The following is a 14,357-nucleotide window of genomic DNA, read 5'->3' as shown; positions in this document are numbered from 1 at the left end:
TCTCAAACTTTACGCATTCATACTCAAAACAAATGCATTAAAAATCATGGCTATGTGGAGGAGTAAGGGGACTGAAAGTAGTTCAGTCTATTTTACGGTTGAAACAGGCTCAGAGAGTTTAACTGACATTCCCAATGCCTATAGGGATATGGAAAACAAAGACCTTGACTATATGCCACATACTCAAAGAAACTAGGAACAACTCAAACATTGGTGGTTTCTATGTTATCACTCTGACAAGAAGGTATTTTAATTCAATTTTCCCGCCCTGAGTTAAAAGCTGCCAAATCCCATCTTAAGTTTCGATCTGTTGCCGTAGCATCATATGGGCAGGCTTGGTCTAGATATACTTGTTTTCCCTGTGCCATCTCCCGCTCAGCAAAAGAACCACTTCCATCCTCTTAAGAGACTTCAGTACCAGGGTAATAACGTGACATTTTGATCTGGTACTGTTTTCCACCCATATTAACAACTTCTCTACCCAGTTTTGACAAGGTACTGAAAAGGATATCCAGTTTGTTGGGGAGGAGATGGCTGAAGTCCTGAGCCCTATGACGCCCTACACCCAGAACTGATCAATTAGTTTTTGACTCAGAAAGAAACATCCCATGTGTTTTTAAGAAAAACAGGTACCAAGGGGTGTTTCTGCCCCACTGTTTCCTTTCCTCCTCTCACTCTCAGGAAGCTGAACAGAGTGGAGTCATAGTCAATGCGTGCCGTGAGCTCAGTAGCAGGGAATTCACTATAAATTAAGTTTTGCCCACATAGAGAAGTTATCTACATGTAAGCACAGGGCTTACCTTTATTTATTCGGCCATATTTTTTTTCTCAATGTAAAAAAAGTTTCTCATATGTGTATGTAGAAACTTACCACTTTACTTTTGGAGTCAAAGACCATATATGTGACATGACTATAATGTGAGGAAACTAATTTTCACAAGTGTCTTGTACACATGAACTTACTACTTACAGCAGTTTACATAGTTGGGTGAGACAGGGCCTTATCTGAAAAGGCAAATGCATAACAGCTGTGAGAGGCCACTCCCTACTGACACTACATTATAATAACGAAGTTACAAGCTTGTGTTGCATAAAAATATTTAGTGCATTAAAAACACTGAGACTCTTTTTTCCATTTTTTTTATTACATTTGGACCTTTAAGAAACATATACCACCAGTTATACCACTATTCAATAAAAATCTATTCTAGTTTTTGGAATGCCTATGTGTCACAAACTATCTTGCTTCTGGTCTCTAAGACTTTACTAAGAGTTTATCAAAAAGGTAGGCTCTGATCTATGGGATCCTGAGCCTTGAGGTTTTAAATGTTTTGATTATTGTAAAACAATTTCCAGTGGATGAACTTAATTCCCAGCTGTTTTTCTTCTAGAATGGGCTTATCATTTTGAAGTTACATCCTCCACTGCAAGAATATTCAATTCCTTCAGCTTTGTGATCTATTCTGTCTTTGGAAAACTTGGTAAAAAAGTAATTTTTCCCCCCTGTACAATAGGGATGAATTCACCAGAACATATCCAATATTAATTATAACAAAAGGCAGTATAGATAAGTGTATATGTGTCATGTTCACTTTAATGACTATTTCATAAGCCAGTTAACTAACTATGAAGACTATTTCTGGATCAATACAATCCAAGTGTGGCTGTAGGTACACTAAACACCTTAACACAACTCTTGGTATCTGACATTGATTCAAAATAAAAAAGGGTAAGTGAACAAATACATAGTCACACGACTATGTTTTCAAGAAGCTACTCTCTGTGGAAGTAAACAGGAAAGGGGCCCTTCAGGAAGCTGTTGATGGGGACTGGGAAGGTTTAAAGCTATGGCTTTGGTAAGCACCCAAGTGAGCTGTCGGAAGGCATTTGTAAGAGTAGATTCTGCAGCATCAAAGGATAATTCTCTAAAAGAGGTGGGCATTTTCTCAATTAATTTAAATTCTGAGGCTTTCAACAGTTGAGGGCTAGAAACAAGATCCAAACAAAAGAACCATCTTCTTCCCGCTTAAGAAAGGTGACTGTGCCATTCAGCTCATGATGCTAAATGGTCCAAAAGCCTTTGGTGGTGTGATATGGACAAGAAAAAAATTAATACACAAACTACATAACACCATTAAAACTCAAAAAACATTTTTTCATTTAAAAAAGTATTTAGAACACATAAAACAAGGCAACATTTATTCTTTTTTTCCGTCTTCTGGTACGGGGTCTGTTGGTGCTTCCTCCACGGTTGCACTGTTGCTCTCTGAGCCAGTGTTACTATCACTGGTCCCTTCCTCTGCCAGACTGTCCACCCCCTCCTGCCCGCTCTCCTTGTCCTCAGGAGTAGACGTGCCTTCTTCACCATTCTGCTGGCTTTCCGTCGTTTCTTCAAGGCGTGTCTCCTCTGTAATCACACATTTGTCATTGTTAGTTCCAAGACAAACATTCCCTCTTCTAATTATGCTGCCAGTCCAGAGCTGCGGCATCCGAGGATAAGGCAGCCACTCACCACGTATGGCTATGAAGCACTTGATATGAGCGAGTGTGACCGAGCAACTTATAGCACGTTTAAAACAATTTGGGATTTGGAAACAATCTACTTTTTAACCGTAAATTTTGAAATCTAAATACAGATCAAGTATTTCTGCTGAAAATTTAGCTTCCAAATTTCGATGTGCTCTAAGTCTAAAAATACACATCGGATTTTGAAGACTTATTAAAATTAATTTCACTTAAAAAATTTCATTTAAAAAATGCTGGTAGTAGAAAATTTACACAGTGACATATTTCATTTCTATTGGACAGTGCTGTTGTGAAGTGCTTGGATTTAATGAGTGAGAAAGCAGGTATGGAAATGGTATAAGGCTGATATTTAAAGTACTTTGTTACAAGTCACGCTGGGCTGTTTTCTGTTATTGCTCTAATAGTCTTCAGAACAATTTTCTTCAGTTTTTTTTTCTTCAGCTAGAAGGATGAAATCTGAGTAAAGACCTAGGCATGCTCTATTCATAGATGACAAAACAGAGGCAAGGCTGAGTATTCTAGCTGCAAAATGAGCCAAAGAACCATGCTCTAATTCTCAAGCTCTTGTTTTAACCACAAAATGTGTTCACGCTCCAAATCTGTTAAGATAAAAAACATGTTCACACAAAACAGAGAAAGGTTCAGATAATAAAACTTAAAATCTGACTATCTGAAATGTTAATCTGCTGAATTACGTTCTGTAGAAGTATCTGGTAAAGATACTATATTCTACTTAATGTTTTCCAGATGTCAAATCAGAAGTTGCCGGTTGAGCACCAAGTATGACTATGGTCCCTCTCACTTCTTGTAATGATGGTCCAGGGAACCTTTGATTGTGTTTCCCATACTTTCAGCTCAGTTCTGTTTATTACACAGTGCACTGGGCAGGGTCAAAACAGTGCCAGAAAGTAGAGTGATCTCAAAATTTCAAGCAATAATCGATTTAATCGGTACTTCATGTAAGCTGTGTTACTGTTTGCCTTGAGGAATGCTTTTAATCAGGAAAATCAGTAGAACAGAAGTATGAATTGTTCCAGGACGGGGTCAACAAATGCTTTCTATAAAGGCTAGATAGTAAATATTTCAGGTTTTGTGGGCCAGGTAGTCTCAGTTGCAACTACTCAACTATACTGTTGTAGCCCCAAAGCAGCCACAGACAATACGTAAATAAACGGTTCCAACAAAACTTTATTTACAAAAGCCAGGTGGCAGGCAGGATTTGGCCTGCAGGTTTTATTTGCCTAACTCCGTTCTAGGACACCAGAGACGACACTGATCTTAAGAGCAATGACCACATCTTGTTTAAACAATTTTAGCAATAAAGGTTAAAATACTGAGTGCCAATATCATGTCAAGTGCAGTAATGATGATTTTATGTACATTTATCCTTGGGAACTCACTCTCAGAGGCAGGTGCTAGAATACTTGCAAATGAGGAAACTGAAATTAAATAACTTACCCAAAGTCACAGCGCTAGCAAGTGGTGAAGCAGTATTAGACCCAGATCTGTCTGACTCCCGGGCCAGTATCCTTAACCATTAAACCATTATACTTTATATTCCCAGGAAATGACATGACTCAATCTGGGCAAATAACCAAGACCTCAAACAGCAAGACTAAAAACAACACACCACTGCTGTTTTGTACCAATACCAACATTTTAAGTGGACTCTACTATAAGAGATTAAGATTTTGAAAGAAATGGGTAGGTCATATGGAGAGTAATTCAAGAGGCAAGATCAACAAAGTGACTTCTGAAAAGCACCGAGAAAGGAAAAGCAGAACTAAAGACAGCTGTAAAAACCCTCGACATTTACTTCGGTATCAACTGAAAGGTTACCTGTCTCCATCGGAATGCTCTCGTCTTCTTTCTTTTCTTCGGTCTTATTAGCTGCTGGCTCCTCCTCAGGAACAATACTGCTCTGGCTGCGCTCAGCTTGCTCTGCTGCCTCTTTCTCCCTTTCCTCCTGCCTTTTGCGAGCCTGTTCCTCGGCCTGTGCAATTTCAGCTGCAATTTTTTCCATATCCACTTCTACTTTCAAACCACACAACTAGCAGTCAGAAAACAGAACCCAAAAAACTCTCTTAGTAATGTTCTTTTCTTACAATCTCTGAACCAGAGAAATTGGTTTAAAAGTGGGTTTTCTTGGCTAAGAACTATATACATATATATGGCAGAAAAAAACATGGTTCCACGTCCTCTCTGAAGCTCTTGTGTCTACAGGAAAGTTGCCCTAGCACGCCACATAACATCAAGTATTACAGAACAGCTGGTGAGACAATGCTGAAAGTTCTGGATTATACTCAAAAGCTTCCATTTTATATCTCAGGCGGCCAAACACTAGATTTACTTGTTTTCATACAAAGTGCAAACTGTGAACTATAGCTAATGGAGACATTTGATGAATAAACTGCAATGAAATGAAAATAATTCACAACTGCATGAGAGTTTAAATTAAAACCTCAGAGGGTTCTAGAGTCTAAGGCCTAGTACATATGTGTGTACTATATGATATTTCAAACCTATTGCAACTCTGCCAGAAAATGGAAATTATTTCATAAAGCAAAGACCTTGCCAGTTATAGCAAAGTTAACCCTGTTTCAAAGTGAACAATGTTCCATAAAAACACTATTTTGGAAAAAAGAAAGAGGAAAAAAAAAAAAAGTAACAGACACAGTGATAAAAGTATAGTTAACACATTAAATTTATACCCTTTTAAGTTCATTGTTAAATGAATCTGTGCTTTCCAGGAATTTCCTCTTCTTTTCTTGGTGTCGCTCCTCTATTTGAAGAAGTTCAGCTTCTAGTTTTCGCTATAAAACATAAGATCAGGTTTTGTTACTACTGAATTATTTTCTCTAAAGCAAATGTCAAACAGAAAATATGTCTCAATTTTTTTAATGGTCCACACATTCTCATAGTGTGATAAATGTTTTGAATTTTTCATTTAAATTATTTATTACATAATGTATCTAGCTAAGATTTTAAAAATGTAAAATGCAGCATAGAGGGAGTGACTGATTAATAAGTATATGTTGGAGAATACTGTTTCAGGCCTCAGCAATTTTTTGGCAAAAAAATATTTAGTACATCAGTAAGAGCTGACAGGATGTCTCAAAATTCTTAACGGATATATGCTTTCTGTCAAGAGGCTCTACGTTACAGTTTTAATGACAAACTTATTAAATCTCTGGGAAAGGTCTACTCCCTCCAGCCTCTTCCCTGAATCAGGAACAGGTCAGACTGAACGTAAATATTTAACAGGCACACTGATGCATGGTATAGGATCAGGTCACCTGGCAGCTGTGGCATAATAAAATGTTCTGTGACTCTACCTGATGAACCATCAAGGACTGGACCTGCCGTTTGAGGACCTGCATTCTAGCTGTTGTGACAACAGACCGAACGTCTGGCACCACACTCTCGCTAAGGATTTCACTGATGAGGCGGTGGTTTCTCTGGAAACGGGCGGTAGCTGTATGCTTCATTGAAAAGCCATCATCATAATCTGGAACAAACAAAAGGACCTGGAAATTAGGTCACCAACTACCATCCTCAGGAAGAGTGCAACAACGTTAACACTTAGTTACCAAGGAGCCGTGGCCCTCACAGGTCTAACAAAATCTAAAATAAATCTTTAAGTTATGATGTGCATCTGGGAAGATTTGGCTGAAACACAAATGAAATACAACCGTGTGTCTTTGGCCTGGAAATCCACATGAAGGCTGCACTGACAGCAAAACAGATTTTGCCAAATGTCTCACTTTTGGGGTAGTAATTTAAGGCTTTTACAACTGATGATACATACATAGGAACTGGGTGGTGTCTTTGTCACTGTAGCACTTTAAAGTAAGGAAAATGCCCACTGCAGAGAAAACATTCTCTCTAGCAATATTCAGTTTCCCAGATGGGCATATGTATTTTATAAGATTAAAATACCACTAAAGCCTTAAAAACGTTTAATTCTAAATTTCACTTTTAATTTTTATCAATTTACACACATATATATTTGTTGCCAGTGTATCAAGGTATATTACATGCTGTTTTCATCCACTCAAGTGCATATACATATAGTATGGAGCTGGTTTACAAGCTTATTCTTAATAGCTATTACCTTTGCCCTATCACTACCAGTTTTTGACATACCTGCTAACAACCTGTGCTATTATTTACTTAATATTTTTATTTAAATCAACTAAAAAAAAAAAAAAAAGAGCTTCCTCTTAAGCAATACACATTAAAACAAAAGCTCCTCTCTGAACCACCTAACCATCTTAGTGTGCCGTCAGAGGTGGGGGACCACGCTTTAGGAAACTGCTACAAAGGCTCAAATTGTGTTGCTATGTCAGTTTAGCACATCCCTTAATTTTGGTGCTTAAGTAGTTCCTAAAACTCTTATTACCAGAAACACCACCGCTACGAACTGTTGTGCAAATTGCTTTTTGTTTCAAGTAATTTCTTCAGGATATACACTTCTGAAATTAAAATTACTGGAATAAAAGATACCATTAAAAAAAACTGTGACGTTTCTACTTCTTAAGGGAGCGTTTTTCATATTCACACTTAAGATTATATACATTTGTGCTAGGTTATCCATCTAGGTTACCTTTCTTTTTCTTCTTTCATGTATATGTCCCCAGTGTTGACCACTGGACTGGTAGGGGAAATAAAAGTCTTAAAAATCTGGGCCTGTCTTTCTTTGCACTTTAGCTGTCTGATTTTTTTGTTTTTTGGGGGGGTTGTAGGTTTATATTTTCTAATTCACCAGGTATTTACTTTATCTCATGAATATTCTCTTTCTAAAATGTCAGTTAAAAAAGACTTCACCGTCTTGTGTGGATAACTACGTATGTTTTGTAGGCCTTGTAGGTCTTCTTTGTAAAAGTGAGCAGCTGTTGTACCTGTGGATGTGCTGCCTTTCTCTTGGTTTTATGTACATTTCCACCCCCCAAGTCTTCCTCTTTCTACTCAGTTCTGAGGGATAAGGAACAAGGTCTAAAGTCATTCTTATCCTGGTATCTTAACTATTACCATCCTTTCTTACTAGCAGCTCTAATATCCTATTTTAAACTTAAAAAACATAATGGGCAGAAGTCTGAGAAACAGAGAAAAGGACTCTCTTCGAAGACTGTTCCTAAGTGAAGCTCTTTCAGTCCTTCTCAGTGCTCCTGCTGTTACCTTTCACCTGTGAAAACTTCAACTGATTTCTACTTACGTCTTCTATGTTGCTAGCCTTTGTTTCCGATTATTACTGACCCCCATCCTTCCAATTATTTGTAGACTGGATCTTCTATTTTTTTTAGTTCTGTATATTTTCTTGCACTAATTATCCAATTCGAGCAACTAAAGTTTGCCTACACTAGTGTGTCTTTAGCCCTGATGATTCTGCTTAACATGCTATATTGTTTCTATTCCCTATTCTATTTTCTATATTTATTATTATATTTTGTATTTATGAGAATATTTGTCAATATCCCAGTCCTTTCTTTTAAAAACTCATTTTTGTTTTTCTCTCCTTTTAAGTATATCAGTTTATTCATGTCTTTAGGTGGTATTATTGCTTCCTTTCTTAAAGGTCTCTTCTTTAAGGTCTTACAAGCTTTTTCTTTGTTACTACTACTTCTTTAAAATGGGATCTTAAATTATTTTCTAGATGTTTTTGTTGCTTGTAGCTAGAGCTTCCAACCTTTTCCACATCATAGCAGTACACGAAGAAAATATTATTTGTATAGCATGCTTGCTATGTGCATGAGTATACTCACAGCTGGAAGTGGCTAGCTCTGAAGCTCCTTGCAGCTTCAGACCCTGCATGGCTACAGAGAACCAACCAGAGGTATAAAAGCGTACCTACAAACTCTTCATGGAATGCCAACTAGGAAGCTCTGCTCTGTGTGCTGGGGCGTGCGCATGTATAAAGTTTGTAGGTGTGTACCCTCCTAAGTGTCATCATGAGTTGTATTTATAAATTCTAGCTGGATTTCTGAATTAACTAGAAAAGAAAGTTCATAATGCCTCTTCCCGCTCATTAACTTTCTCCCTTAAGAGCCTTTAACTCAGCCAATTTAGGGAAACAATAAGAAAGTAGAATATAACTTGAAGGCATTTAACTTTTTTTTTTTTTAATTTATTTATTTAATTTATTTATTTTTGGCTGTGTTGGGTCTTCGTTTCTGTGCGAGGGCTTTCTCTAGTTGCGGCGAGTGGGGGCCACTCTTCATCGTGGTGCGCGGGCCTCTCACTGTCGCGGGCTCTCTTGTTGCGGAGCACAGGCTCCAGACGCTCAGGCTCAGTAGTTGTGGCTCACGGGCCCAGTTGCCCCGCGGCATGTGGGATCTTCCCAGACCAGGGCTCAAACCCGTGTCCCCTGCATTGGCAGGCAGATTCTCAACCACTGCGCCACCAGGGAAGCCCCATTTAACTTTTTAAAAGCAGTTGAGGTAAAATTCTGATTGTGACTAAAAAACCTTCCATGCATTCTGAGTACAAAGATTTTGATAAACGATAGGTAGTTTTTGCTATCTTCTACACTAAAAAGGGTATTTCTTTATCTTTGGGAAATTCACATACAAATATTAATCAAAATAATTATTCAATTATTCAAAATATTAAAATGGCACTTAAATTATGCTTTGTTTTCCATTTAGAATAGGAAATAAAACTTACGAGATTTCTCATATTTTAATTCTCAGAGAAAGTATAAACAAAGCCCCACTATTTTTTTTTTTTTTTTTACCATCTGGATCTTCAGCAGGCTGAATGCTCATGTAAGGTTCTCCTTTCTCCATGCGAGACTGTCTCTGTCGACTTTCTTCCTCTAAAGCAGCTTCTGCACGACTTTTTGCATTTATGTAAGCAAGGTACGCGGGGGAATTATGATAGGCCTTCATAGATTCATTGTACTCTATCTGAAATGCAAATGTTTTCAGTTTTAGAATTGACATTTTGCAGGTTACAATGAATACTTACATTACCTCATTTGAATATCAAAAGACATGATAATTATCTCCTTTTTACAGACAAGGGATCTGAAGTCTTAGAGAAATTAAGTGACTTGACCCAGGCAGACAATGCCTCAGCTGTCTGATTAGATCTTATGTTTCTTTTATAAATAATAAGACAAGTGTTCATGAATTTTATATTATACCCATCCCTACAGTCCCATTCTACCTTTTCTGCTTCGTATTCGTTTAAATATTCTTGTTTTTCTTCATCAGTGAGATCTCGCCACATGCCACCAATAATCTTGCCAATCTCCCACAACTTTAGGTCAGGGTTGGAAGCCTTTACTTGGTCCCAGACCTTGAAAAGGACAAACAGTTGAGATTTCAGTACTGATGCCTAAAAATAAAGACCTTTAAAAATACTTTTTAATATAGAAACCTTCAATCATCAACAAAGGCAGAGGCAATAGTGTCAAATCCCCGTGTTCTCTTCAGCCTGCTGCAATAATTATCGAGTCCTCTGTCAGGTTACTTTAAGGCAGATCTCGGATATCTCCAATCACTGCAGACACTTATGATGAGCTAACTCAATAACACAGTCTTATGTCTTTCTAAAAATTCACGAGAGTTTAGAAGGAATGTGGTTACTCTGCATAATAAAATATACCATATTGTCAAATACATGTATAATAATTCTGACCAAAAATTTTAAAATTTCTGAATAGTGGTGAAAATCAATAAATGCTCTTGTCTTTAATAAAGATATCAGTTATACTTGTTATTTTAAGAGTAATGAAGGTTCATACCATATGACCCAGCAATCCCTCTACTGGGCATATACCCTGAGAAAACCATAATTAAAAGAGTCATGTACCACAATGTTCACAGCAGCACTATTTACAATAACCAGGACATGGAAGCAACTTAAGTGTCCATCGACAGATGAATGGATAAAGAAGATGTGGGGGCTTCCCAGGTGGCGCAGTGGTTGAGAGTCTGCCTGCCAATGCAGGGGACATGGGTTCGAGCCCTGGTCTGGGAGGATCCCACATGCCGTGGAGCAACTGGGCCCGTGAGCCACAATTACTGAGCCTGCGCATCTGGAGCCTGTGCTCCGCAACAAGAGAGGCCACGATAGTGAGAGGCCTGCGCACTGCGATGAAGAGTGGCCCCCACTCGCCGCAACTAGAGAAAGCCCTCGCACAGAAATGAAGACCCAACACAGCCACAAATAAATAAATAAATAAATAAATTAAAAAAAAAAAAGATGTGGCACATATATACAATGGAATATTACTCAGCCATAAAAAGAAATGAAACTGAGTTATTTGTAGTGAGGTGGATGGACCTAGAGTCTGTCATACAGAGTGAAGTAAGTCAGAAAGAGAAAAACAAATACCTTATGCTAACACATATATATGGAATCTTAAAAAAAAAAAAAAAAAAAAAGGTTCTCATGAACCTAGGGGCAGGACAGGAATAAAGACGCACACATAGAGAATGGACTTGAGGAATGGGGAAGGGGAAGGGGAAGCTGGGACGAAGTGAGAGAGTAGCACTGACATATATACACTACCAAATGTAAAACAGATAGCTAGTGGGAAGCAGCAGCATAGCACAGGGAGATCAGCTTGATGCTTTGTGATCACCTAGAGGGGTGGGATAGAGAGGGTGGGAGGGAGATGCAAGAGGGAGGGGATATGGGGCTATATGTATACATATAGCTGATTCACTTTGTTATACAGCAGAAACTAACACAACATTGTAAAGCAATTATACTCCAATAAAGATGTTAAAAAAAAACAAAAAAACAAAAACAAAAAAAGAGTAATGGAGGTTCATCACCCAAAAAAAAAAGAGGAAAAATTCAAGGAAGTATGAAGAAAATAAAAATTACCATAAGCTTATTGTTTAGAGATAACCATTGTCTTCTAGGCTTTTTTAAAATTCAAACTAACATGTATTTGCTATTATTTTTATAAAAATAAGATACTAGTACATGTAGTCTTGCATTCGTTTTTTCACTAAACATGTTTCTCATGTCATTAAATATTCTCCAAAAGACTACGTAAGTAACATTGGCTACATAACTTTGCTTTAAGTATTTTAACTGTTTATTTAATCATGTTCTTGTTGGATTTTAGTTCTGGAATTCGGAAATCAGAACTGATTTCTTTAAAAACTGCAATTCTGTATCTTTTCCTTTGACTATGCACAAAAAAGCTGGCTAAGCCAATCTGAAACCTGACATAAAGCCAAGAGCAAAGACAGCAGTCTTCACTCCTTTCTGGCTCCTGAGCACCTACCTTTCTGCTGTACCGCATGTAGGGCATCAGCGGCTTATCTGGTGGCTTTGGGGGTTTTGGAATCGTAATACCAGAGGATGCCTAGGAAAGAGTTAAATACATTCATTACTCAATTGCAAGAAGTTCACCAGCAAACTGAAAAGAGAGTCCCTTAAAAAATGCTAATGCGCCTTTCTTCTACTCGTCCATGGATACAAGATTCTTATATTTTCTCCACTGAAAATAGCTATCACTGCAAATTCAGAAATGTTCACATCAGAAGAAAATAAAGAAAATGACTTTAGGCACGTAATTTTTTAATACGTTACTTAGCAGTTTATTGCCACTGCTTTGACAACCTGGCTGTAAGAACAAATAAAATATTACACAATAATTCAGACATCGAAAATATATGGTTATATATCAGATGTCCCACATTTAGGACATTACCTGGCACCCTTTTATTTTACTTAATTTACCATTACACATACAGTCAACACTTGATTACCTCACCGGAAGCTGAACCCGTTCAGCACTTACCACACCTCATACTGCCTACAGGGGACTATTTACTATTTGCACCATTTCAGGAACGCACCTCCACATGAACAACCGCCACCACCGCAAACCCTATTTCCTAGGTTCAAAAATGGAAAACGAAAAAACCCTTCTTAGCTCCTTTATTATGACTAGAGATTTTACTTTCCTGAAGGTTCTATGCCCATATCTAGTGTTTTTTTTTTTTATAAAGGAGATCAGGAAGTGTGAACTGAAGTCATGCCTTTTTTTATTCCTAATCACAGTGGAGGAGTGGACAAGTTTACCAGGAACAGAGAAATGGCAGAACCAGGGCCTGATTAAGTTACTTTTGAGACCTTATATCAAGAAACTCCATTTAATTTTTAAAAAATGCTGGTTTTGTGGGGAAGACACAGAAAGAAAGGGAAAGGAAAACAGAAGAAAAGGAGGTGAGGAGACTGAAAAATAGTTTTTAAAAAGGTAAAGAAGAAAGTGGGTGAGAGAGAGAAAAAAGGGAAAGAAAGAGGAGAGATCAGCTCTTTCTAAAAGCTAAATCTAGGCAAGATATCAAATAGCTCCCGGTGGGCACCCCACACATCTCCAATGAGGGAGCGCTGCTGCTGAACCTACTCTCATCTCTACACACATGGCTGCATTTGATCAAGGACCCAGAATCAAATCACGGCTGAATCACATTTGTTTCTCCCAAATTTCTGGGAGACTCCTGATACTGATCCTCCTTTCCAGGCTGGGGGGAAGAAGAGCCGGCTTCACTCTAATGACCAAAAGACAGGAATGAGCAAATTCTTGCAAGAAAACCAAGGTGCCATTTTGTTCCCTTGCCCTGATGTTGCTGTTGTGGTAAAACCGGAGGGAAACCCTTCCATTCTGGGCTGAGACCCCAATCAACCTTATTTTGCATGCAAGGGCTCCGGGAATAGTGTGTTGGTACCTGCTTCCACCACTTTCCAACAATGCTTCTTCTTCCTGTGAGGAGCGTCTCCCTCCCTCCCTCCATACTTGTCAATTAACTCGGCTTCCTCTCTGCTTCTTCACACATGAACTTATCAGAACGTATTTCTCCTCTGAAGCAGTATTTCCCTTCTTTCCACTCCTCCCACATATTCTTAGCACACCTCATGCTGATGCTCATGTAGATAGACTCTGTTTTTAGCCAGCAGTGGGCAACGGGGTGAAGTGAGCCATGGGGGATGGAGACTGTCAACAGTGGTGGTATGAACAGCCACTAGGAGATCTGTCTCAGGGCTGCAGGAGTTCTCTGGGCGGGGGAGGGATTTCTACAAAGCTAACCTTATGTCATGAATTCAGAGCATGAAACACATAAAAGTCTGATTCTTCATAAAGTTATTAGAAAGCACTTCCAACTTATATCCAACACAAACCTTCAGAATTCCAAGAAGTGGGTTACAAATAAAGTTGGAATTGTGCCAATAATTGAAGTTGGTAGACCACTGTTAACAATTTTTTAAAAAAGAGGTAAAGAATTCTAAAACGTCTATGCTTTAATATGTGAAATTAAAACACTTTAAAAACAAATTACAGTAATATGTTGAGGTCATATTTTCATTACACTGACCAATTTACAAACACAAGGAAAACAAAACCAAACCCCAAACAATAACAACATAGTTAAATTCTAGCTGGTTTTCAGGATATTAAAGGTTTATATCACTAAACCCCCCTAATTTATTAACCATCTCAAACAGATATCTTTCTACAATTTCTCAAACATTATTCTTTAAAAAAGAAAAAAGCAGCAGTCTGCACTGAACACAATTATAATCACTGCTTTGCTATAATCCTCTAGATTGAGGTATGAAACCGGCTGGCCCCTTTATTAAATGGCCTGGTGGTTATGCTTTTGGAGGGCATGTCTCCTTTTTTAGTGGTTTCTTTCCTTGCTGCTATCAGGAAACCTACCTCTAGCAGCAACTGTCCATCTTTCCAACTGGCAATGAGTTGGGGGAAAATGACTAATTATGCTTGTTAAAACTGTGCTTACAATAGAGTAAGGTCCTGGGAATCTCCTATGAATAAAGCCCATGATTTTGTGACATTCTGGCTA

General features: G+C 38.1%; 1 protein-coding gene across 5 annotated transcripts in view; it reads right to left on the bottom strand.

The window, feature by feature from the left end:
• Positions 1 to 2,134: 2,134 nt before the first annotated feature.
• SMARCE1 (SWI/SNF related, matrix associated, actin dependent regulator of chromatin, subfamily e, member 1) overlaps positions 2,135 to 14,357 on the bottom strand; it is a 21,167-nt gene continuing 8,944 nt past the window's right edge. For all 5 annotated transcript variants that reach the window (XM_057536754.1, XM_007177600.3, XM_057536755.1 and 2 more), the window contains 7 exons: positions 11,774 to 11,854; positions 9,694 to 9,825; positions 9,260 to 9,431; positions 5,862 to 6,034; positions 5,238 to 5,339; positions 4,366 to 4,576; positions 2,135 to 2,407 (listed from right to left, as the gene is read on the bottom strand). In XM_057536754.1, the coding sequence (XP_057392737.1) occupies positions 2,199 to 2,407; positions 4,366 to 4,576; positions 5,238 to 5,339; positions 5,862 to 6,034; positions 9,260 to 9,431; positions 9,694 to 9,825; positions 11,774 to 11,854 (1,080 nt within the window). In that variant the 3' untranslated portion in view covers positions 2,135 to 2,198. The remainder of the gene's footprint in view (positions 2,408 to 4,365; positions 4,577 to 5,237; positions 5,340 to 5,861; positions 6,035 to 9,259; positions 9,432 to 9,693; positions 9,826 to 11,773; positions 11,855 to 14,357) is intronic.

This window comes from Balaenoptera acutorostrata, chromosome 20 (assembly GCF_949987535.1).
Source record: "Balaenoptera acutorostrata chromosome 20, mBalAcu1.1, whole genome shotgun sequence".
Taxonomy (NCBI): domain Eukaryota; kingdom Metazoa; phylum Chordata; class Mammalia; order Artiodactyla; family Balaenopteridae; genus Balaenoptera; species Balaenoptera acutorostrata.
Note: the sequence above shows the minus strand (reverse complement) of the source record. Positions and strands in the feature narration are given on the sequence as shown.